General features: G+C 56.0%; 1 protein-coding gene across 1 annotated transcript in view; it reads right to left on the bottom strand.

Moving 5' to 3' along the window:
* Positions 1-22,261, bottom strand: part of ANO1 (anoctamin 1) — a 164,762-nt gene that overhangs the window by 81,788 nt on the left and 60,713 nt on the right. Inside the window, exons 2-3 of the mRNA XM_067037794.1 lie at positions 9,691-9,863; positions 1,948-2,280 (exon numbers count right to left, since the gene is read on the bottom strand). Of these exons, the coding sequence (XP_066893895.1) occupies positions 1,948-2,280; positions 9,691-9,863 (506 nt within the window). The remainder of the gene's footprint in view (positions 1-1,947; positions 2,281-9,690; positions 9,864-22,261) is intronic.

Below are 22,261 nucleotides of genomic sequence, written 5' to 3'. Positions count from 1 at the left end.
GATCAACGTCTTTACGTTTGCTATTTATTTCAAAGTCATGGGGTTTTTAAAAAGATACGTGTGGTGTAGTATTTAATTGGACTTGGAAAGGTTCTTTCCTCTCTCCTTCGTGAGCACGGCTATTCCATTTCCATATGAGCAAAAATACATGATTGAATATTCACATCAGCCAATGAGAATTCCCCGACTGCCAGATTCTGAGTTAAGTACTTTATGACAATCCAGTGATATAAACACGATTGTTATCTCTGTTTGACAGATGGGGAAGCTTAATAAGTCTTGCAAAGGACAGGTAGAGGGTCTGGGATCTGGCCCGGAGAGGGAGAGTGAATTACCAGACCCAGGGGGCGGGGATGTCCTTTCAAACATGAGATTTCAGAGCTGTAGCCAGGAAAGTGAGAGAGAGTAAATCTCTCAGTGAACAAAAAGGCACGCCTAACACTGCGCCCGAGATCCCAGCTCCCAGGAGAGGCCTCTGCCACCAGCCTCCCTCCAGCCTCCCCTGCCTCCAACGGAGGCCATTTGTTCCTCCAGTTATAAAGGACACTCTGAAGTCAAGTCTGTATAGTAGCAGTATTGTTTCGACAAGAGGCCGTGGGGCTGGCCGGGCGGGACTGGGGAAAGTCAGCGTGAATGACTGTTCTCTCTCCCGAGCGGCCTCAGCTCAGGTCTAAGACAAAGTGAGACAGAAACCTCCAAAGGACCAGCACAGGCCTGTCTGCAGCTGCGGCCCTCAACGTCAGGGAGACAGGATCTCTACCGCCCAGTCAGGATCCAACCTTTGCTTCCTGATCGTCAAAGCGTTTTAAGGCCCCTCGCGGCCTCGCAACTCCAGTGGGAACCAACCCTGCAGCCAGAACTCACCAACACCTGCCGACAGCCAAAGCCTCACCCGGAGGGGTGGTCCCCGTTGAGAGCACGATGCCTCTACCACCAACCAGGTCAAGGTAGAATGAGGCCCGCTGAGCCTATTTGGTTGCTTTCAGGGGAAGTAACAACATCCTGCGCAACAGCGTTCACACCGGCTCCGCTATCGTAGCTTTCTGTTCTAGGTACCCCAGAGGTCTCCTCACCACCAGACCCAAAGCATTCACTATTTAAGGACGCGGTGGTTCTCACTGGTGCAAATAGCAGACTAATACCAACTTCTATTTTAAACATTCACGATGGACTCCTGGGTCCCTAAGTCAACTGCCGACTACTTTTTCTGCTCCTAATGTGTTGTAGAGACTTTGGCTGATCCTTGGTTAATGTGCACAGCGGCTAGAGGTCTGACTCCTACTGTTCGTGGAAGAGATGCTCCCCGCCCCACCGTGCACAGAGAGGTTAAGCAGTTGTCAGGGGAGCATCAGCAAACCCGCTGAGAAGTGGAGGGGGCTGCCCCGCCATCCCCTGGTCGCCCAGGTCAACCCTCCGTGCACTGCCGTGCCTTTTGCCACGAGGGCAGCCGGCCGGCCAGGCGGCCGACCCTTTGCTCTCCCCAGAAAACTTCCCTTAGAGAGACTCTCAGGCTTTGCCAAGGAGAGAAGCTCTGGAAACCAGTGTCACGGCCACAGATTTCAGTGCGCCGGGGCCCCCGGGGAATCAGCCGGGCCAACCTCCCCCTTTGACAGATTGAGAAACCGAGGCCCGAGAAGCCAAGGTCAAGCGCCAGGGAGACTCCTAGGAGACCTTCGTCCTCCGCCCGTGAAACGGTCATCTGCCCATCTTCCCAGGGGAGGAACTGACCAGAGCAGGAAATGCCTTGACCCCGGAGGTCACTGCCGAGAAGGCCGGCCCCTCCCCGGGGCAGATGTGGGGAGGGCGTTGGTTCAGCCTCCCCGCGCTCGACCAGCCTCCCCGCGCTCGACCAGAAGGGCGCTGGCCTCGGCCCTTTTCTAAGAACAGGTGGCGGCAGAAGGAGCTTCGCGCCCGCCCGCCGCCCGCCCGGGAGAAGCGGATAGTTACGTCCTCGTCCCGCTCCAGCTCCAGGCCGGCCTCCATCAGGTTGCCCTCGTACTCCTGCCGGCGGAAGCGCTTATCGTCCTCGTGGTAGTCCAGTGGGGGCTCGGGCTCGCCCGCACCCACGGGGCCCGCCTTCCCGGGCAGGGGCCGGTCCTGCCGGGCGCTGTGGGCGGCCGGGCCGGCGTCGCTGTGCTGGGCCCTCCTGGCCAGGCCCCTGCTGCCCGAGGCCCTCTTGTGCTGGTACACCAGGACGCAGTCCACCTTGCGCTTGCCGTCCCTGAAGTACAGGCCGTACCTGCACTCGGCGTCGGGGTCCACGGACAGGGAATTCAGCAGCTGCGGGGGAAGAAGGAGAAAGCCACTCGCTGTCAAGGGCTCAGGGATGGGCCTTCGGAGGGGAGCGCGTCTCCAAGACAACCGGCCCCCCACTTGCCCTCCCCAGCTCTTTCCACTCAGACCCTCTGATCGCTAGGGGCCCAGACGGCCGAGAACACCGCAGAAGGCCCTGCCTTCAAGGAGCTGACGTCCAAGAGACGCCGCTGCTCACGGCACACGAAGATGCCAGGCCGGATGCCCACACGCAAAGGCCTCCCGCCTCTCCCCAGCGAGCTCAGGTTGCCTGGGAGGGACCAGGCGGCTGGAAGGGGACGTGAAATCTGCACGGCCAACCCCCCTGGGGCGTGCCCTTCGCACAGGCCCACAGGGTCCTGGGCAGAGCAGAGCTGAGCTCAGGTGCTGCACACAGCGACCTCGGATGGCCAGCAGGCGTGGCAATGTCGTGTCAAGGTGGCTGCAGGACCGGCCCTCGCCGGGCTCGGCTCTGCCACTGATTGGCTGTGTGGTCGGGGCCAGGAAACCACTGGGTTAGTCTGGACTCTCCCAAGTCAGCTCCCAGACGTGAGTCGAGTATTCAGCAGTTTGCCTGGGGGGAGGTCTCAGGGGCCAGAGCGAGGTGGGGGAGGGAGGGCGGTGGCCGGTAGTGGCGGGGATTCAGGGTGGGTCGCTGCACACACAGTCCTGCCTCGGTTCCCTTATCTGCCTGAAGGACTCCAGGGGGCCAAGGAGACGGGAGCCCGCCTGGGGTGGAGGATTCAAAGTCCAGGTGCCACACGGTGCGTGCGTGGCTTCTGCTCAAGCCACACCCACATCTCTAGCATCCCCGTGGGATTTGGCCGGTTATTCAGGGTATTAGGTTCTGCTGCAAGCTGGTCTTCGGAAATAAGAGAAAATAAAATAAAATCATGCTGGGAGGAGGTCACACGAGCAGCTCTGCACCATTCAGAGTCTTCGGAGCTGCACCAGGGCTAAGGAGCCAGGCCCACACCCAGGCGGGCAGCCGGTACTGGGAGAGCTGGGGGCCTGGGTGGGAGGAGGAGGCCCAGCCCAGGACAGAGACCACGGACCACCCGCCAGCGTCTTTGGTGGGTCATGTTGCAGGAGAGGCGGGAAAGAGTTGTTTACCTCCATTTGTCAGGGGACACTGAGGCCCGGTGGGGTGGGGGGCCCCCGAGGAGACAGCGCAGGCAGGCGGAGCCCAGCCTGGAATCCTGTCTGCACACCCAGGGCGCCTCTCCTCAACAGTAACAGGGACTCGGGGTGACGCTGTTTCCCAGCATGGGGCACATCCTTTCACGGAGTCCCCGCGTGAGCGCCGCTGTAATTAGGGCTACTTGACCCGGAGGGAGTTGGGGCTCACGCGGGTGAAGCGATCGGGCCCTGCTCCCCGGCTGGTCCCCGATGGCCTCCTCCACTGGACACTGTTAGGGTGAGTGTAGCCGCTCAGCTGAGCTGCAGTTCCACCCTCACTGCTCCTGGAACCACAGGTCAGGTCAGGGTGGAGGGGAGCTTTGGGCAGCGAGAGGCCTCAGGGAAGTCCAGGCTTGGTCCTTCTCCAGTTACAAGTCCTGGGCGGATACTCTACCCTCTCTGGGCCTCAGTTTCCACCTCTGTAAAGTGGGTGGATGATAGAAGCCGCCCCCATTGGTGGCCAGGAGGACCGAGTAAAAGAACATCTAGGCTGGGTGGACTCTCCCTCTAACTCCCGGGCCAGGCCTCCCGGGCCCGTCTCGCCTCCCTGCCCTCCATCCCGGTGTGAAGGCAGGGGCTCATTTTCCTGGATTATATCAGGAAGGGCGGAGAAATGCAGCGCCACGGGGAGCTGGCCGCTAGAGGTGGTTCCTCTCCTCGCAGGAGGGTGGGCAGAAAAGCCAGACCTGAAGGCTGCCGGGTGGGGGGGGGGGCGTGGAAGATGCTGGCTAGCGCTGGGGAATAACGCTGCTGCTGATGGGCGGGACAAGAGCATGGGAGGTGGTCAGAGCCAGGTGGACACGCGGGCTCTGGGCGGGCAGGGCCCACCGCCTGCCGCCAGCATCCTGGGCACTCCAGACTCTCAGCGTCTCTACAAGGGGCTCATCCCTATTTTCCAAACGGGGAACGCGGATCTTCTGAGCCGAGCCGGGGGCCGTGTGCCACTGCCGAGGGCTGGAGTGGCCATCCTTGTCTCCTGCCTGCAACACCTCTCACCAGCTTGCTCTCCCACCCCGCACCCCGGCATCCCGTGCTGTGCTCCCCACCTGCACGCCTTCCCTTCCTCCTCTGTCCTCCGAAGTTCTCCCCAGCTTCCCCAGCACTGACAAACCCCCTGTCCTCTGAGGTCCCTGACCTCTCCAGATCTCATGTCCTGGGACTGCCTCGGAGCCGTCCACACATAAGCTCTTAACTCACGGGGGCCCCTCGGCAGGCTGGCAGGACGCCGGGGGCTGGGCCAGGAGCTGCCCCTAACGCACTTCCCTCCGGAACCTGCTGCACACACAGCGGGCTCAGCACCTGGTGTGGGTCCCAGAAATGCTCCTGGTTGGCTGGAATAATGGCTGGTACTGAGCAAAGTGGACCAATGAGTCCCTAGTGAATGGGAAGGAAATTCAGAGTGACCCCATCAAGTCAGAGAGCAGGGAAATTAACGTACGGAGAGAATTCCCCACCAACACCAGGTAAGAAAACGTTACCAGGTTCAAAACTGAATGCCCATGCATCCACTGGGGCCTGATCGAGGGCCCTCGGAGTCTGACAGTCTGAGGAGCACATAAACATCCCCTAAACATCTCCTGCCACTGGGGGGAGGGGTAGCGTGGAGGGCAGACAAGAATGGGTGTCCTCTGCTTTCATCGGAAGACCAGCTCTGCCACTTCTAGCTGTGTTACCCCTATAGGCACGTAGCTTAATATCTTTGACCCTCTGGACTTCTCTTTGTAAAACGAGGGCCAGAGGAAATAAACAGACCTCCCTCAACTAATATGACCTCCCTCAACTAATACGACTTCCCTCAAAGGGTTGCTGGAAGGATTAAACATGTTAATCTATGTAAAGGGTTTACAACAGGGCCTGGGATACGGTGAACCCTCAACAGAAATTTGCTCTAATTGGGAACTGAGACATGGCACAAATGAAGAACTAAGGGAGGACAGGCAAAAATAATCGCACGGTCGAAGCGGGCCACAAGGTAAAGATGGTGGCAGTGGAAAAGGGAGCTGGTTGCACTGCCAGGTCCAGCAAGAGGCAGAACCGACCACCGCTTTGAGAGCCCAGATCCTCCCCCAAGGCCTGGCCCTGTCACTAATTTGTTGTGTGATCCTGGGCAAGTTGCTTTGTCTGTTTGCATCTTGGTTTTAAAGATTGGGGATGATCGTACCTGAATAAGTGTAAGGGGCGTGCAATCTTCAAACAGAAAGTATCGGCTCCCTTCCTAGTACATTCAACACAGGCTGGTGGGCCCGCAGGGTTTGGAGAGCAATTCTGAGCTGGGCTTAGAGGGAGCTGGGAAGGTAGATGCACAGAGGCTGTCAGGGTGGCCATGTGACTTTATGGGGCCCTTCCATGGAGCCAGAGTGGTTGCTTTTCTTGTGCAGGACAGGACAAAAAGGCAAAGATCTAACTCGCAGTGGAGTCATATGGGTTAGACTGAATGCCCAACTTCCCAGTTCAAAGGCTTGGGAAAGCTTCAGAATGTCCTTTCTGTATCCTAAGGAAAGGGACAGTGACCTCTTGGTGCACTTTTGCTAAGCGTGAGGGATTTCTCATTCATCTTTTTAATGCTCGGCACCGACCGCACGGTTCTGGAACGAGTGCATGCGTGGGGGAATGAATGACAGAGGTGTGGGGTTTGCACGCTGCTACTGGTAGGGGCCACCAGATCAAGGACATCGAAGCTGAGACCCAGCCAGACCAGAGCTTAAACACCACACCCCCCAGCTCCGAGCCTCAGTTTTTCCATCTGTGAGATGGGGACAGAAACATCTCCTCGACTTAGGTCACAGGATTCTTGTGAGGACCAAGTGTGATGGGAGCACTGAATGTATTTTGAAGATGAACCTCTGAGCTGTCCCAAGGAAGGTAGAAAGATGGCTGTCTGAGGTTATGTGGGAAGAGGTCAGGGGCCAAAAGTCCCCTTCACAGCAGGTGTGCCCTGACGCAAATACCGCAAACAGCAAGAGGCCAGTCTACCTGTCTCTGCAAACTTCCTCCCCAGACTCTTAGAAAAGGGCAGAAGAGGAGAACGGAGCCCTGTATCCACACCTTGGTCGCTGGACTGCGACCCAGTGCATTCTTTCTTTATATTTATTTATTTTTTATTGATGTCTAGCTGATTTACAATGTTGTGTTAATTTCTGCTGTACAGCAAAGTAATTCAGGTATATATATATATATATGTATGTATATGTATATACATTCTTTTTAAAAATATTCTTTTCCATTATGGTTATCATAGGATATTGAATATAGTTCCCCGTGCTATACGGTAGGACCTTGTTTATCCATCCTATATGTAATAGCTTACATCTGCTAACCCCAGCCTCCCACTCCATCCCTCCCCAAACCCCTCCCCATTGGCTATCACAAGTCTGTTCTCAATATCCAGGATCCAGTGCAGTCTTTAATTTGGCTTCTTACCCCTGGAGTTCGGAGCTCCAGGAACTGAATTCACACATTTGGGTGAAACAGCCCAAGTCAGACGAGTCTCAATGATCATTCTAAGGGAATCTATTGTATTCACTTCTTCCATTTCATGGGGAAAATGAAATGGTGACCTGCAAAATTTCTTTCCATTTTGGGACTCTTTGAATTTCAACTCCAAAGGGAACATCACTCTTAAACACTTTTATTCCAAAAAAAATTAGATTAAATCACTCACACTGCACATCAGTTTATGATTACTGGGCGAATTCCGTGATCTATAAACAGATCATCTCCAACAGCAGATAAAGAGGATGCTCTTATCTTGAAGGCAGGCAGATGCCAGCATCGGGTGCCTGTCCCTGGGGTGTCTGGGCTTGTTGGGACACAGATCCCGGGCCACTGACAGCCGTCAGTTTGAAGGAAGAAAGTAGAAACGCTCAAAGATTAACATAAAGAAAACTTAATGAAATAAACTGCACCCAACCTGGACTCTAGCTTTTGAGTCATCTCTTACACATCTTTTTACAGAAACAGCGAAATGACTTTTACCCTTGAACTTGGGAATGACAAAGGGAGGAGAGGCACAGAGAGAGGGGCTGGAAACCGCAGCTTGCCTGGGAGGGGCGTATTTTGATGGCCGATTTAAATGAGTATGCGACGCATATCTGGGAACCGGCTGGGAATTTTTTGAAATGCAGTCCCCGCCCTCTGGCCTTTGCCTGCAGGGAGCCACCTTCGCTGGGTGACTCAAAGTAATGACTGACCAACAATTACTGGCTTGAGCTGTGCTGGCGATGCCCTCAGAGGCTCTCCCCGGCACACTGCCTGCCCTGCACAGACAGGCCCCCGGCTCCTAGAGCCACTGCTTCCAGCCTGTCTGTGGCCATTTCTCTGGTGGGCCGCTGCTCAGCCCTCCTTCCTGCGGCCACGTGCTCCTGATTCACAGCCCTGCAAGCCTGTCACACCTGAAGCCTCCCCACCGTAAGAGCTGTGTGCAAAATAAGTCACTAGTCTCCTCTGGGCTTGTCTGCTTGCTTCTGGGCTGTGAGAAGCTTGAAAGAAGAGCCAAGCTGCCTCTTTGCAGACTTTGTGGCCCTCACCAGAGTTTGGGGGAGCCGAGAATTTCTGGATTGGGATGGACAACGGGTCCCTGAACTAAAATTCCAGAGCCCAGGGGCCATTTGTTAAGGGCTCCATTTTTAATTTCCCAGCCCGTTCATTCTCAAGTTGAATCTGGTCTACCTTGGAATGTCTGTTTCTCTCCATTTCCTTAGCTGCCACCTCTACCTCATGCCTCTTAACCGGTGTCCCCCTCAATCCCACCTCTGGGTCTTCATATATGTGATTTCCTAGTGTGAAAGGCCCCACCCCACCCCATCATGGGTAGAACTGGCCCCTTCTCCTCCAGAATGTTCACCCCTCCAACAGGCTGCCCGTGGTCCCCTGCCTCTGTGTCTTGGCCCTTCCTAGCTCTCCTCCCAGCTGGCGGGTGACATGGGACAGTCATCTGCCCCCCTCCTGGCCTCAGTTTCTTCATCTGTGGTAACAGCACCTACCCCATACGGTTACTGAGAGAGTGAAACGAGTTAACACACAGCGGCTGGCCCATCGCGCTGGAAGCATCCCTTGTCGCTGTCTTGGGTAACTTCCACCACTGCTCCTTAAGCCCCAGCTGGGCGGGGTTCCCCGGCTCTTTTGCTCTGGTGGTGTCGGGATCCCACGGGGCCTGGCACGCAGCAGGCGCACAGTGTGCGCTGAAATGATGACCCTAAACTCTCAAGGTCACCACCAACACTGGTCCCTAATATTCCACCATTTCTGCACAAGCCCAGCTGTAGAGGACACCCCCAAAGCCCACAGAAGCCCAGTCACGACCCCAGGGGGTGCAAGGCCGGAGGGTCTCTGCCTTTCCCGGACCGCACCCCACAGGCACCCCCCTGGATGCCCGGCCGGTCTCCGGCCGAGGCTAGAGAGGCAGTCTAGGGTAATCCTGGGCTTGGTCAGAGGGAAACACGGGGCTGGGGCCTCCGCATCTCCTGGGGAGGGGCTTTGGCAGTGGCTGTGTGGGCACCGGGGAGAAAGGAGAGTCTGTTCTCTGGCCCCGGGGCCGGACAAGCGGCCGGGTGCTCCGCGGCTGAGGGCGCTGGTCTCAGCCCTTCCCCCTTCAGGCAAACTTTGTTCCAGCGTTAAGCTAAAACCCACACGGGCGAATTCTGACCTCCGGGGATCCTTACGACCGCTGGGCCCCGCCCCAGAGAGAGTGGTGGGGGTGCCGAGGACCCCAGACAGGGGACCCGACCACGTGGTCGGCCAGGCGCTGGCCCACGCGGCCCGGCTACCACCCAGGCCAGGCGCGAGCGCCGGGCTGGGGACCGGGACCGGCGCGGAAAGTCAGTCTCGAGCGACCGGCGCCCGCCTGCTGCCCGGGGTGCGCGGAGCACCCGTGCCGGACCCCGCGCCGCCGCGGGGACTCCGCGCCCCGTACAGGTCGGTCCCCGGAAGGTGGCGGCGCGGTGGGGCCCGGAGGCTGCCACCCTCCCGGGGCCCCAGCGGCCCGCTCGGGCGAAGCGGCTGCGGGGCTGGGGCGCGGGGCCGGGGCGGGCGCGCGGGTGGCCGACCCCCCCCGCGCCCCGCGCCCCGCGCCCCGCGCCCCGCGCCCCGCGCCCCGCGCCCCGCGCCCCGCGCCCCGCGCCCCGCGGACCCGGCGCGCCCCGCCCCCACCAGTGGCGCCCGTGCGGGGCTCTGGGCGCAGGTGCGCGGCCCTCCCGCCCGGTCGCGGCCGCCCGCACTCACCGTGCCCTCGGACGGCAGGTAGCCGATGTCCTCGATGGCGCAGATGTTGATGATGTGGACGCTGCGGTCCGCGGCCGGGAGCGTCGAGTACTTCTCGTTGACCCTCATCGCGGCCGCGTGGGCGCCAGCACCGCCGGGCGGCGCGCCCTCCCCATCCACGGCCCCGGCGGCCTCTGCAAGCGGACAGGCAGCGTTCGCGGCGCGCTGGCTCGCGGGGGGCCGGGCCTCCCGCTCCGCCCGCCGCCCGCGCCCGCGCCCGCGCCGCCCGGCCCCGGCCCCGGCCCCGGCCCCGCGCTGCGGGAGCGCCCACCCTGCCGCTCCCGCGGGGCCCGCACGCCGGCCGGCCTCCTCTGCCTCCAAGAAAGATAATCCGCGAGGTGCGCCCGCTTATGGCCGGGGCGGCGGCCACGCCGGTCCGATTTTCCGTAGAAATTTAAGCGCAGGAAGAAAGTATTCCATTCCTGCGGGCCCCTCCAAGTTTTATTTTTATCCGGGGAAAGCGCCCCTTGGTGGCCCGGGTTTCACGTCAGGCAGGAAAGGTCCAGTAGCCCCTACCTGAGAGTTTAGTTGCGGCTCACCTTGCAGGGGAGACACGCTTCTGAGATTGAAGTCAGGAATGCTTTCCCTGCCCCTTCCCGCTCCACCCGCTGGCTGAGTCCGGCCGGCTGTCACTCAGCTGTCACCTCCTCGGGGGAGCCTCCCCTGCTTTCTGCATGCCCGCCCTGTCCAGCTCCCCAGAGCCCCCTAAGGTTGCCCTCAGCCCCCATTTATGGAATGTTTAGTACTCTGTGCCCAGGCACGAGCAGAGTCTGGGACACAGTTCATCTCATTTAACCCCACATCCTGGTCCTCCTTTTGCAGAGGGGGCTGGGGATTTCGGAGGCCAAGGACGTGTGTATGGGGGGGGGGGGGGTAGCTCGTGTAGAGTTGCCTGCACTCCTTCATGATGCTCTGCTGCCTCCCTGAGGGAGGGATGTTGACTTGGATGGTCTCATCCCAGGACTAGCAGGGCTCGGGCACACAGTTGGCACTCCTCAGGACACTTTTAATCCTCCAACCCTGCAGGAGGGGGACGCAGGTCTCTGGGGGCAACCATGCTGAGGTTTAGCCCTCGGGGGCCACACTAGCAATCCTGCCCAGGGGGAATGAAGTCTCCCGTTTTTCTGCCCTTCTGCATGCCGTTAGTTCCTCAAGGTGTGTGTGCCAAATGCCACCTCCTCCAAGAAGTCATCCTGGACTGCTCCTCACCCAATCACTCAGGCCCAAGAACCTGCCTGTACCTTGACTACAGCACTTTCTTACTCTACCTCATTTTACAGTGGATTCATACAGTTGATGCTCAATAATTGCTCATCAAATGGCCACTGAGGAACATTCAGGGCCTACAGAAATGATTCTAAAGTATGATTATAAAGCTGCCTTCTAAGGCCATGATGTCATCAGCCTGCTGTGGTTCCAGGAATGCATTCTGGGATCAGACAGGATGGAGTGGGGGAGATGGGATGGGGTTGGGTTCCCACTCTGGCACTTTCCAGCCCTGTGACCTTGGACGAGGCTCCTTAAGCCTCACAGAGACTCCGTCTTCTCCCGTGAGCATCTGGTGTGTGTGAAGCTGCAGCTCAGTGCTGGGCACAGGCGAGGCTGGGCAGTGGCCACCACTGTTACTACAAACTGTCATCTTGTCATTGTCACGATCTTCTTCCCTCCCCCATTTAGACTCAAGTTCATGAATTTCTTGAATTTGGAGAAATGCAAGAAGGTTACTCTATCCTTGGGCTGGCCTTGCCAACGGGAGCTGAGTGGCCCTAAAGGACTCTTTGTCTGCACCTTGGACAGCTAGAGTAGGATTGGAGAAGTGCGCTAGGCTGCCCAAGGCCCGGAAACAGTCCTCCACAGTTTCTGCCACGCCAGGGAGACCTTGCCCCTAAAAGTTCAAGTTTTCAGGGCTGGGAAGAATCACGCACGCACACACCACACACACACACACACACACACACACACACACACACACACAGAGAAGATTATGTAACTTCATTCTCTTATCCGTGTTGGTAAACAACCAAGATTGTGTAACCCTAACGACCATCTTTCTCAATTTATTTTCAAGTGGCGAAGGGTCTTGCGGAAGTCTACGAGATATAATTTGTGAAGAAAAGAGGAAAAATGTAATTCCTCAATTCTGGGCACGTTGGCATTTCCAAACGTTTGGGCGGTGACACTTGACTGCTGACCCCGGGAGGGCCTGGGGGCTTTGTGCCTGAGTCCTTCTGGGGGCTGCAGGGTGGGGGACAGTCTTTCAGGTTTGGCAGCTCCCCACCTCCTCCGGAGACAGCGCCCCCTCTGGCTTTGCCCCCAAAGCTGTGTTTCTGCACTTGTTTCTGTGATTCATGCCTTAGTCAGGTTCAAGACATCTGCTTGCCTGTAAAGCATCACTTTCTTTGCCACATCCAGTTGATTTCCTTGCTTTGTCCCGCTGCCTGCATCGGCTTCCTCTCAGCCCCTCCCCCAAGCTCCTGAGGTGGACGTGTAGAAATGCTTCATCAAGGGGAGGGGAAATGCAGGGTGGCCTCTGCACAGAGCAGGTGCAAGGATACGCCAGCTGGGGTCAATTCCATCCCCCAGGCCACTTACGGCCTGGGCTGCGGGGGCGCGGTTCTTGGGTCTTGGGATTCCAGGGGCCAACAAGGAGTAAAAACATTCCCACCAAATCAGGAAGGGGGAATGGGATGCTTCTAGTTGAGCTATCTCTTAAGTTAGAAGGACTTTAAAGGGTCCCTTTTGTTCTGGTGATGATTTCACCTCCTGGGTTCCCTGCCTTACACTGTCTCACGGGCCACATGTTGGGATTCCCTCTCTACTCTGAATCGCTAACTGCTTATAAACAGATCCTCTAGATAAACTGTTGCATTAATTTTGCATTTCCTCCCTTTTGACTCAGTGATTCTCACCGTTAAAAATCCAAAGGGACTGATTTCACCAGAAGGATTAATTCCCCCGCTCATGAATTAGTAAAAACCGGTCTCATTAGTTTAAGTGGCACCTTTTATTATGGGAAGTTCTGGGCCTCACGGCTCACCCTTTTCTGCCACCGTGTTGCCTTTTCGTGTCATTGTGATGTCACCCACCATCAGGCACTTTCGTCGCTGCTGACATTTTAATAGTCACCAGGAGTGCAAGCACAGAGTGACAAGGGACACAGGAGAGGAGGCCGAGCATGCTACCGGGTGAATGCCTCCTTTGTAAGTGGCTCAGGAGGGGGCCTTTTCCAGTGGTGTTTTCTTTGCAACGTCAGTTTCATCTCCTTGGCATTGTGCACGAGAAAGAAAGAACGTCTCGCACTCTTCCTGCTTAGTGGCACCGGTCTGAGCCTCACCAAGAGAGCCAGTCAAGCTTTACACAGAGAGCAGAGCGAGGCCATGGTGAGCCCGGGTCAGGGATTATTCCCGCAAGGCTCTCTCTGATATGGCGCTCTCGCTCTCCGGCCGCGCCGCGGCGGCGGGGCTTCTCACCTTGGCTCTGTCGACATCTGGCGCTGGATCGGGATTTGTCCTGGGGCTGTCCTGCGCCCTGTGAGATGCTCAGCAGCCTCCTCGACTTCCTCCCACTAGAGGCCAGTAGCACCATCTCCCTCCCAGTGCGACAACCAAACACATCACCAGACACTGTTCGGTGTCCCCTGGGGGCAAAACCCCTCCCTGTTGAGGACCCTCTTCCCGGGGCTGCAAGGAAGACCCGGGAGGCTGATCTTACCACCCCCATTTCTCTGACGGGAATGGAGGCCGGGAGAGGTACTTGGCTTTTTCTTAGAGATACACGAGGTGGGAGTTATGACGTGTTTTTACAAAATACACAGATGCGCCCCCAGGGCTGCTCTCAGTGGTCGGAGGGGCTGGCGCAGCCCAGGGCAACACCAGGCTGCTCTGTCCCTCATGCTGGGCACCCCTGCATGCGGCAGCCTTCTCCCCAGGACAGATCTCTGCACTCAGAGGTGCTAAATAAATGCCGTTGACTCACGGGCAGCCTGGGCGGGGAGAGGAGCGTGGAAGAAGTGAGCAGCTCATGACTCAGGGCTATTATGAGCGCCGGGGGGCCACCCATCCCCCACTGGCTCTGCGCCCCCTTCCAGTATCTGGTGGGCAGTCCCTGTAGGAAAGAAACGAACACCCCACAGGTATATGACCTAACATGCTAAAAGCGCCTCAGGGTGTAATTATCCCCAGGGAAGATGTGCCTGGGGAACTTATAACTGAGATACGGTGGGTGGGAGACTGGACCCGGGTCATTTCCTTCCTTCGAATGATATCAGAACTCTTAGCAGAAGCTGGCAGGCTGCAGCTGGATGGGAGACTCCTTGGGCACGGAAACTGCCAGCCCAGAGTTCTGGAATGTAACCAAAGCATGAAGCACTGTCTGGGGTACTTCCCCCGCCCACACAGAATCCATGGGTGTTGTTTCCATCAGAGGGTTTTCAGATGTTTTATGTGTTTTGTTAACCCAAGGCCCGCCTTCTGAGAATTCCTAGGAACTCTAAAAACATGCCCAGGGTAAGTTAGAACCCAGCCCGTCACCTCCTCCTGGAAGCCCTCCTGGCCTGAGTCAGTTGGCATTACTCATCTCTGTTCTGCTGGCTCCATCCAGGCACTCAGGCCCATTTTTGCCCCATCTTCCTCACGTCTCCTACTTTATTTCTCCACTCTTAACCGCCCCCCCCCCGTCCCATCTTTGGCACAATATAGAATCTCCCTGTTTATGTTTATTTATTTAACAAGCAGTGGAGCAGTGTTTACTATAAGCCAGCACCATGCTAAGCTCTCTACAAATATTCACTCGAATTCTTATAGTGTTTACAACCATTTGCAAGTGGATTAACACAGAGGTCACCCCTCCACCCCTGGCCAAGGTCCTTTCTTTGGAGGTTTGGGGAGAAGTCCAGACTGAGTCTCCAAAGGGCTGCTCCCTCCTCCCCAGCGACCCTACAGGAATCACGATATTAATTCCCATGATGACAGACACTTGGGCACCAGCAATCCTGCCCACCGGGGATGGGGTGCAGGATGCAGCCGAGACAGCCTCTGGACCACCGTGCCCAGAAAAGGGTGGAGACTCAGATCACAGCGTGCTGGCTGCCCGCTTCTCAAAGTGAGAGCCCTGCCCAGGGGTCTAACGCTTCTTCTTGGGTCTTGAAAGAACAGCAGAGCTTCAGCCTGCCTCGCTCCGAGTAGTAGCAATTCCCTTTCATCAGCACTCCCCAAAAGAACAAAGGACTTCCAAGTCCCACACACAGATCCCCTTCACCTGGGCTCACACCACACCAGGCAGAGCCTTCCAGATCATGGAGCTTCTGAGAGATAAGAGCCAGGTGCTCCAGGCTGAAGGTGGCGCGAGGCCCCCAGGCTGCGGAGCTGGGATGGAGCGCAGCGTCCCACGCCCTTGAAATGTGTGAACAGGAGCAACCGCTCTCACCCGCACAGCCCAACCGCCTGCATCCTCCCCATGCACGCACGCGTGTGTTTTGGAGTGCATCACATGTACACTATTGCCGTCCTGGGGTCAGTGGCCACACACAACCCTGAATTTCCCTAAAGACCCATCTCGCGGGAGGCTGGACCCTGATGTCACCGCCTAGGTCGGTGACCTGGGTCTCCCTCCAGAGCTGATCCACTTGGACCACTCTGTGTGACGTCACACAGCTTCCCCAAAGATCAAGCAAAACCAGAAATCCTTGGACAGAGGACCAGGCTTAGGTATCTTTATGGGAAGACCCTGATGCTTTCCTGTGAGACCCCAGGGCTGGAATAAAAGATCTTCTGGGTTTTTGTGAGGCCACCAATGGCCTTTCCCTGGAAACCTTGCTGTTCATGTGGTCGTGCGTTCATGTGTGTATGATTCAGTGCAGAGCTTCTGTTTTGTGTCAGGCCTCTGCTAGGTCCTGGGTCTCCGTCGTGCAGCCAAGCTGCTGGGCTGCAAGCTTCCCTCGGGTACAAGCTCACTGGATCCTGTGTTCTGGGGCCTGCCTGGCTGGGCACCCAGCCCAAAGCAATGACCCAATGTTTAGGGGAGGCGTGAATGAGCTGATGAACCAGAAGCCTCGCCTCACCAACAAGGCACTGGCTCTCCCTGCCCCGGTGCTGGGGGTCAGAAGTACGAACCTCCTCCAAGTTTGGGGCCGTGGACCTCACCCTCCAATGGAGCTTTCTGGAGTACTAAAGGGGTGGGTTCTTGGCTTCTACGGAACAGCACTGTCCAATAGGAACGTGATGTGAGCCACTGGTAATTTGCGATGCTTACAAGAATAAAAATCATCAAGGGAAATTGATAAAGTATTTTATGTAGCTTATGCTATAAAATGGTATCTTTTCAACACGTGATCAATTAAAAAATTATCAATGAGCTAGTTGACATTCTTTTTGCCCTATAACAATTTGAAATCTAATGTGTATTTTATATGTACACAGCCCATCTTAATTCAGACAAGCCCTATTTCGAGGATCCGATCTACCTGTGGTCAGGGGCGAGGTACTGAACAGGTCAGCTACAAAGCCTTTTCTTATTATGTAGGAAAACTATATTGGATGGCTTTTATTTTCTGCTTTACATTTCTCTGAACACAAATTCGTTTTATCACCAGGAAAAGGGAAACTATGATTAAAAACTCTGACATACCACATAACTTGCAGGGTTACATGGTACCCTTTTTTGCTCTTTGAGGGGAAAATGGCCAGTTTATCGGATTTTTATCTGTACAGCACCAATTTAGAGAAAACCACCTTTCCTTAGGGCCAACTGGAGACACGTTCCTAAAATATTTTGGCCAAGTTTAGTCTTTAATTACAAAGCTTATATGATTACACAGCTGGTCACAGAGGCTTTTGAGTGGAGGAGGTGAGAGAGCTGTCCATTTGGAGACCCAGAGGGCGGCCACCTGGTCCACCTGAGGGCATCCTCCAAGGGTCCCTGGGCTAAGTGTTAGGTTCAGCAAACGTGGGCTGTCTGCCCCACCCCCCATCGTGGAGCACGGGAGCAGATGCTGCCTGAGATGCCAGCCCGATGCACAGCACCTTACCATGGGTGGGGCACCTTACCCAGCTGCCTGCCTGGAGGACTCCTGGCCCCCGGCTCTTCTGATAGCACTGCCTGGGCTGGTGGGGGGGGGTCATTCATTCACTCACCCATGATTTACCCACTCAGTCATTCACTCATTCATTCATTTACTTATTCATTCACTCACACATTCATTCATTCATTCACTCATCCACTCGGTCTCTTGTTACCTCCCCCAACACCCTGTCCATCCATCTCTGTTTTTCTCTGCAGATTTCACCCCACCCCTCATCCACTGCATAATTCCCTTCATTGTCTAGTTTCTTGTCTGCCCCCCCCACGCCTTGGCTAGAATGTCAGCTCCAGGCAATTTTGCCATGATTCATTCAGTGACTCCAGATTTCCGTGCCTGAAAATGACACCAGAAGTAAGCCGCTGAGAGGAGGACAAAGGTACAGAATTCAGCCAATGATTCAGTGAGTTTAGGCTCCAAAGCATTTTCTCTTAAGAGGTAAAACGTGGGGAGGAGGGGAGAGGGTGAGAGGGAGAGGAGCCTCTGCGCGCCAGGACGGCGTCTGACTTTGAGAATGCATTAATAACCCACAAGGAATTAACTCAGCCCCTTCCATCCCTTTGCTTATGGAGACAAAACCCCAAAGTGCGTGTCTGTAGAGTTAGTAAGTACACACACACACACACACACACACACACACACACACACACACACACACCGCCTGATTCCTACAGGGTTAAAAACGGGGCCAAAGTATATGACCTCCTCGCTCACGCTTATACAATTTGTGGTCCTGGAATCCCCCCAGAAGCTCACCCCGACCACAGCCCAGATCCTCCGCAATCTGTGATCCTGCAGATGTCGGAGGGCCCAGGGCCGCCCCCTTTGTGGTGCCCGCGCCCCTGCACCGGACACCATCGCTTCCGAAAGCAGTGCCTGAGAATCACTTTCCCTGCTTCTTGTGTGAGAATTACTACATCTGAAATCAGCCTTTCCGGAAAACCAAATGTCTTTTTTTTTTTTTTTCCCTGCCCCATCCATCCACCCCTACGTGGCAAGGGAATCCCATGGAGGAGAAATTTTCAATTAATTCATGTTTTATTCTACAACTCGATTCTCAGGACAAGCGCCTTGAGATCTTCGTAACCATCCCCCCCCTTCCTGCTTTCCACCACATTTGGCAAGAGGCTGACCTCTGACCTCAGCCCCAGACCCCTCACCTCCCTGTAGAACTCACTCCCGCTCCTTCCAGCCCCTTTGGGAAGAGAAAGCGCATCCTGTCCTTTGTCAGGGAGGATGTCGGTGCCCCCAGTTCCTTCCAAAAGGAGAAAAAGGGAGAAACATGGTGCGTAAGGCAGAGCGTGTTGAGGAGGATATGCTCTGCTATCCAGGGGGGACGGAACCTGCCTGGCCCTCCAGCCTGAGAAAGCACACGGGCACATCTCTGTGGGCTGCGACCCGGGCATGGATCTGGACGGGCCTCTGCGGCGCCGAGGACATTTGGGAACAGCTGGCAAGGGAGGGGCCAGGTGGCAGGGAGCCTTCCTTCTCCCGTCAGGGCCTGTTGACTTTGGGGACCCCAGCAGGGGACTGTTTTTCCTCGAATGAGGGCCGGGATCCCCTCTCCATGGCCAGACACTAGTTAATGGCTTCACAGGAGTTAACTTTCTCCCTGGGGTTCCTGCTCAGGCATCGCCTTTCCCCGAAGGCCTTTCCTGTTCCCCGCCCCCCCCACCCCCGCTTTGCTTTGAAGCAGCACTTGTTACCCGACTGTTTACTTTCTCTCTGTGCCAGGAAAGCAGGGCCCTTGTCTGTCTCTCTCGCTGTATTCTCAGCACCTAGCAAAGCACACAGCAGGTTTGCAAAAATATTAGCCTGGCCAAAAAGTTCCTTCGCATTTTTCCGTACGTTTTGGAAAATCCCGAATGAACTTTTCGGCCAGCCTAATATTTATCGAGAGCACAAATGAGTGAACAACGTGTCCTTCGCCAGTGTCTGCGGACGCCAGCACCCCGCAGAGCAAAGCACTGTTACGAGGGGACAATTTTCATATGACTCAACCGGCCCCTGAGCTGCCTCTTGGCCAAAGGAGGTGTGGAATCTTCACCAACGGGTTCTCCCAGGAGCCCGGAGGGTGGAGCTAATGTCTTAACATTTTCAGGCCGCTGGGGCCCCTGGGGAGAGTCCTGGGGCCACTGGTCCAGCCACCACGGGAGCCCAGTGACCAGCCCTCATCAGACCTCTGAGCTGCAGGAGGGAGGGAGCAGGGCTGGGCTCTCCAGGCAGCTGGGCTCCTCCCCCGCCACTGGGCAAGCAGCATGTTTACTAAGGTCCTGCTGTGTACGGCCACAGAGCTGTGAGCCCCAGACACAAACGGAAGGACAGACCTGCCCTCGCTGCGCTTACATTGCCGGGGAAAGTCAGAAAACCCAGGGAGAGGCCTGAGAAAGAAAGATCACGGTAGGTCCTGGAAGGTTCTCCAGAGTGAGTGGTTCTCAGCCGAGTCCTCAAGGGTGACCGGGAACCAGGAGGATGAAGAGGAGGGGAAAGGCCTTCAGGTGAGGGTGCCAGGGGTCTGGTAGGGGAGATGGTAGGGTCTGGAGGGGAGGGCAGTGGCAAAGGGCAAGGGACTGCTGATTTATCCATCAGATAGTTTCCCCAGTAGCGCTGCCGCCCTGTCCCTGTGAAGTTACAAGGTTGCAGGGTAGAGGGGAGGGGGACGCCCCCAGAGAGTGGGGCGGGTGATTTTTCATGGGCGACCACAGTGGCCTCTCCGTGAAAGGGACATTCATAGCCACTCAGGAGAGAGAGGCCTTGGGAAGAATGACAACCAGACTCTGTTTCTATGCAAATGAAAGGATTTCTAAGGGTGTGCGCTGGTGCTTCCTTTTCAAGAACAAGGACTCCCCTGCAGGGGGGAGTTGAGGGGGGCAGAAGAAGGGACCAACCCAGGCTGAGCTGGTCTGGGGGTGTTGGCACCTCCTCCCTCTGGACCGTAGTGAGGCTGTGCCTCGGGGGCCCCTTCATCCAGCGACCACAGCGGAGTGGAACCTCAGGATGACGGGCTGGCTGCATCCCTGCACCTGGAAGTAATTAAAATTCCGCGGGACAGCAGATGCCTCTGCTGTGCCATTACCAGGTGAAGGCCAAAGTCAGGCTGCCTCTGCACATCCATCCACCCACGCCGAATCCCTAACGAGAGGAAGGTGTCACGTGCTTCGGCCCTGACACACAGTATGTGCTCACAAATGCTCCTGGAAGGGATTGTCCCAGAGGACACTTAAAAGTGTTGAGTTATCTATCAACATGGCATAGGCTTCTTCTCTCCAGGGACCTGTGTGCCCACAGGGTGACCTTGGACAAATTAGGGAGGCTCTGGAGCAGGACCCGGCATCATGAGAGAACCCAGCCCTGGACAGTCCAGGGAGGAATGTTCCAGGTGGAGGCTGCAGCCAGGCGGGGCCCTGAGCTGGGATGAGCGTTGAGTGAGAGGCAAGAGCATGGAGGCTGCCGAGGCTGGTGGTGGACCTGGTCAGAGCAAAGGTGGGGTGATCGGGCTGCAGGCCCTCGGCCCCCCTGGGTGGGGGAGGAGCGCAGGAGTAGAGAGATGCGGTCTGAGCTCTTTGGCTCAGCAGATGGAAGGGTTGTGCCAGGGTCTGGCAGAGTGTGGGGACCCAGGATGTGCATTTTAGCCAAGGACCCCGGAGCCTCTGATCTGGCACCACCCCTTGACAATGTGCAAGGCCTCCTGTGATGACGGCTGAACCCAGGAGATCTCAAGCCCTGTGATGGAGGCTTCACGGCCTCTGAGGGCAGCTGACTGCCCCTGGGGCAGCTCTGAGGGAACCTGCTCCAAAAAGCCAGCCCTGCTTCCAGGCTTGGGCCACCTGCAGAATTACCCCATCGTGAGAACAACATCCAAAATTTAGAGTCAATCGTGCAACAAAGCTCCCTGTATCTCCTCCTTGCTCGGACAAGCAGCCACAGTTTTCTCTACTCCCTGTCCCCGGTAATGCCACGAATCACTCTCAACCGTATATTTTCAAAATCCTTTGTTCTGGAACATGGACAGATGCAAGCTAAGTGAGGACTCAGTGTTGGCAGCTCAGTGTGTGAGTGCAGGGCTCTGCAGAGGCCCTCCTCGGTCGCATCCCCCTCCATCCTTAACTCCTGTTCTCCTGGAACTTCGCCAAATGTCTATATTGCGGCCCTAAGCTCTTCATTGACTGAGACAGCAAATCTCATGAGAACAGGCAAACTACTGATCTAATTCATACTAAGGTGTAAATGACTTTTTTCTCCCACGTACTTTTAATAGGTGAACAGGGCAACGAGTATCAAGTCCACGGACATCTGGGGATGGGGGAAGTGGAGAGAGGGAAAAAACTTCCCAGACAAAAGGAAAGGGGAGAAGGAAGAGGTTTGGAAGAAGGCGGGCAGGGAAAACCTTTATTTCCTGTTGGTCTGGCCTGGACTGACCCAGCCCTTCACTGCCTGCTGACTTGACTTTGGAGGCCAGCACAACCAGGGAGGGGCCAGCATCTGTCTGATCCCTGAGGGCAATTTTAAAGCTCACTTCAGTCCAAGCCTTCCGTCTGAAAAATCTCTCCAGAGCACAAGGAGAACCAAGAACAGAGGAGAAAAAGTTGCGAAGCCCACAGCAAAGGGTGCATGGGGGACTGAGAAACCTGTTTCTCTGATAATCATCTGGCCTCGGAGAAGTGTTCCTTCTTGTCTGCTGGGCTGAGGCCAGAGAACCAGCCCTGGGGGGCGGGGGGTGAAGGAGACACATGGTGCTCTTCTTGACAGATGGACAGACAGATGGACGGATGGACGGACAGATGGACGGATGGTGCCCGAGAGGTGGCCATGATTCTGCTCCTCAGGCACAGGCTGTGAGACCCCTACCCTGGCCCCAATCTACCCTGCAGGCTGGGGGTCCAGCCACCCCAGCATGATCTCGGGAGCAGGAAAGGCTCTGCCTGGCACTTCATAAGCCTCCTTTCCTCAACAAGCCATAAATCTGCCACATGCCCATTGTGGGAACAGCCTCTGTGCGCTGGGAAAGTGCCGCCCACCTGTACGCGCCAATCCGCTTCCAAAGCGTGAAGACTTCTAGTAGAGAAGAAAAAGAAACGAAGAAAAGAGGGGAAGAAAAAAAGAACTAAACAGGAGAATGAGGGAAATCAAGAGAGAGCAAGATTCCCTGGAAACGTAAAGACCTGTATCTCAGAGAAGGGGGATGGGGAAGCCCCAAGGTCAGAGTCAGGACCTCCCCCCACCCGTGTCATATTGAAAATAGTTATTGGTGGTGGCTTGACTTTGATTCATCAAAAATTTACCCAAATATCATATGATGTTGCTTATATGTGGAATCTAGAAAAATGATACAGATGAATTTATTTGCAAAGCAGAAGTAGAGACACAGACGTAGAGAACAGATGTATAGGTATCAGGGGGGAAAGGGGGAATGGGATGTATTGGGAGATGGGGATTGACATATGTACACTATTGATA

The sequence above is a fragment of the Kogia breviceps genome, chromosome 7, assembly GCF_026419965.1.
Source record: "Kogia breviceps isolate mKogBre1 chromosome 7, mKogBre1 haplotype 1, whole genome shotgun sequence".
NCBI classification, from domain to species: Eukaryota; Metazoa; Chordata; class Mammalia; order Artiodactyla; family Physeteridae; genus Kogia; species Kogia breviceps.
The sequence above is the reverse complement of the archived record's forward strand: the minus strand, read 5'-3'. Positions and strand labels throughout refer to the sequence as shown.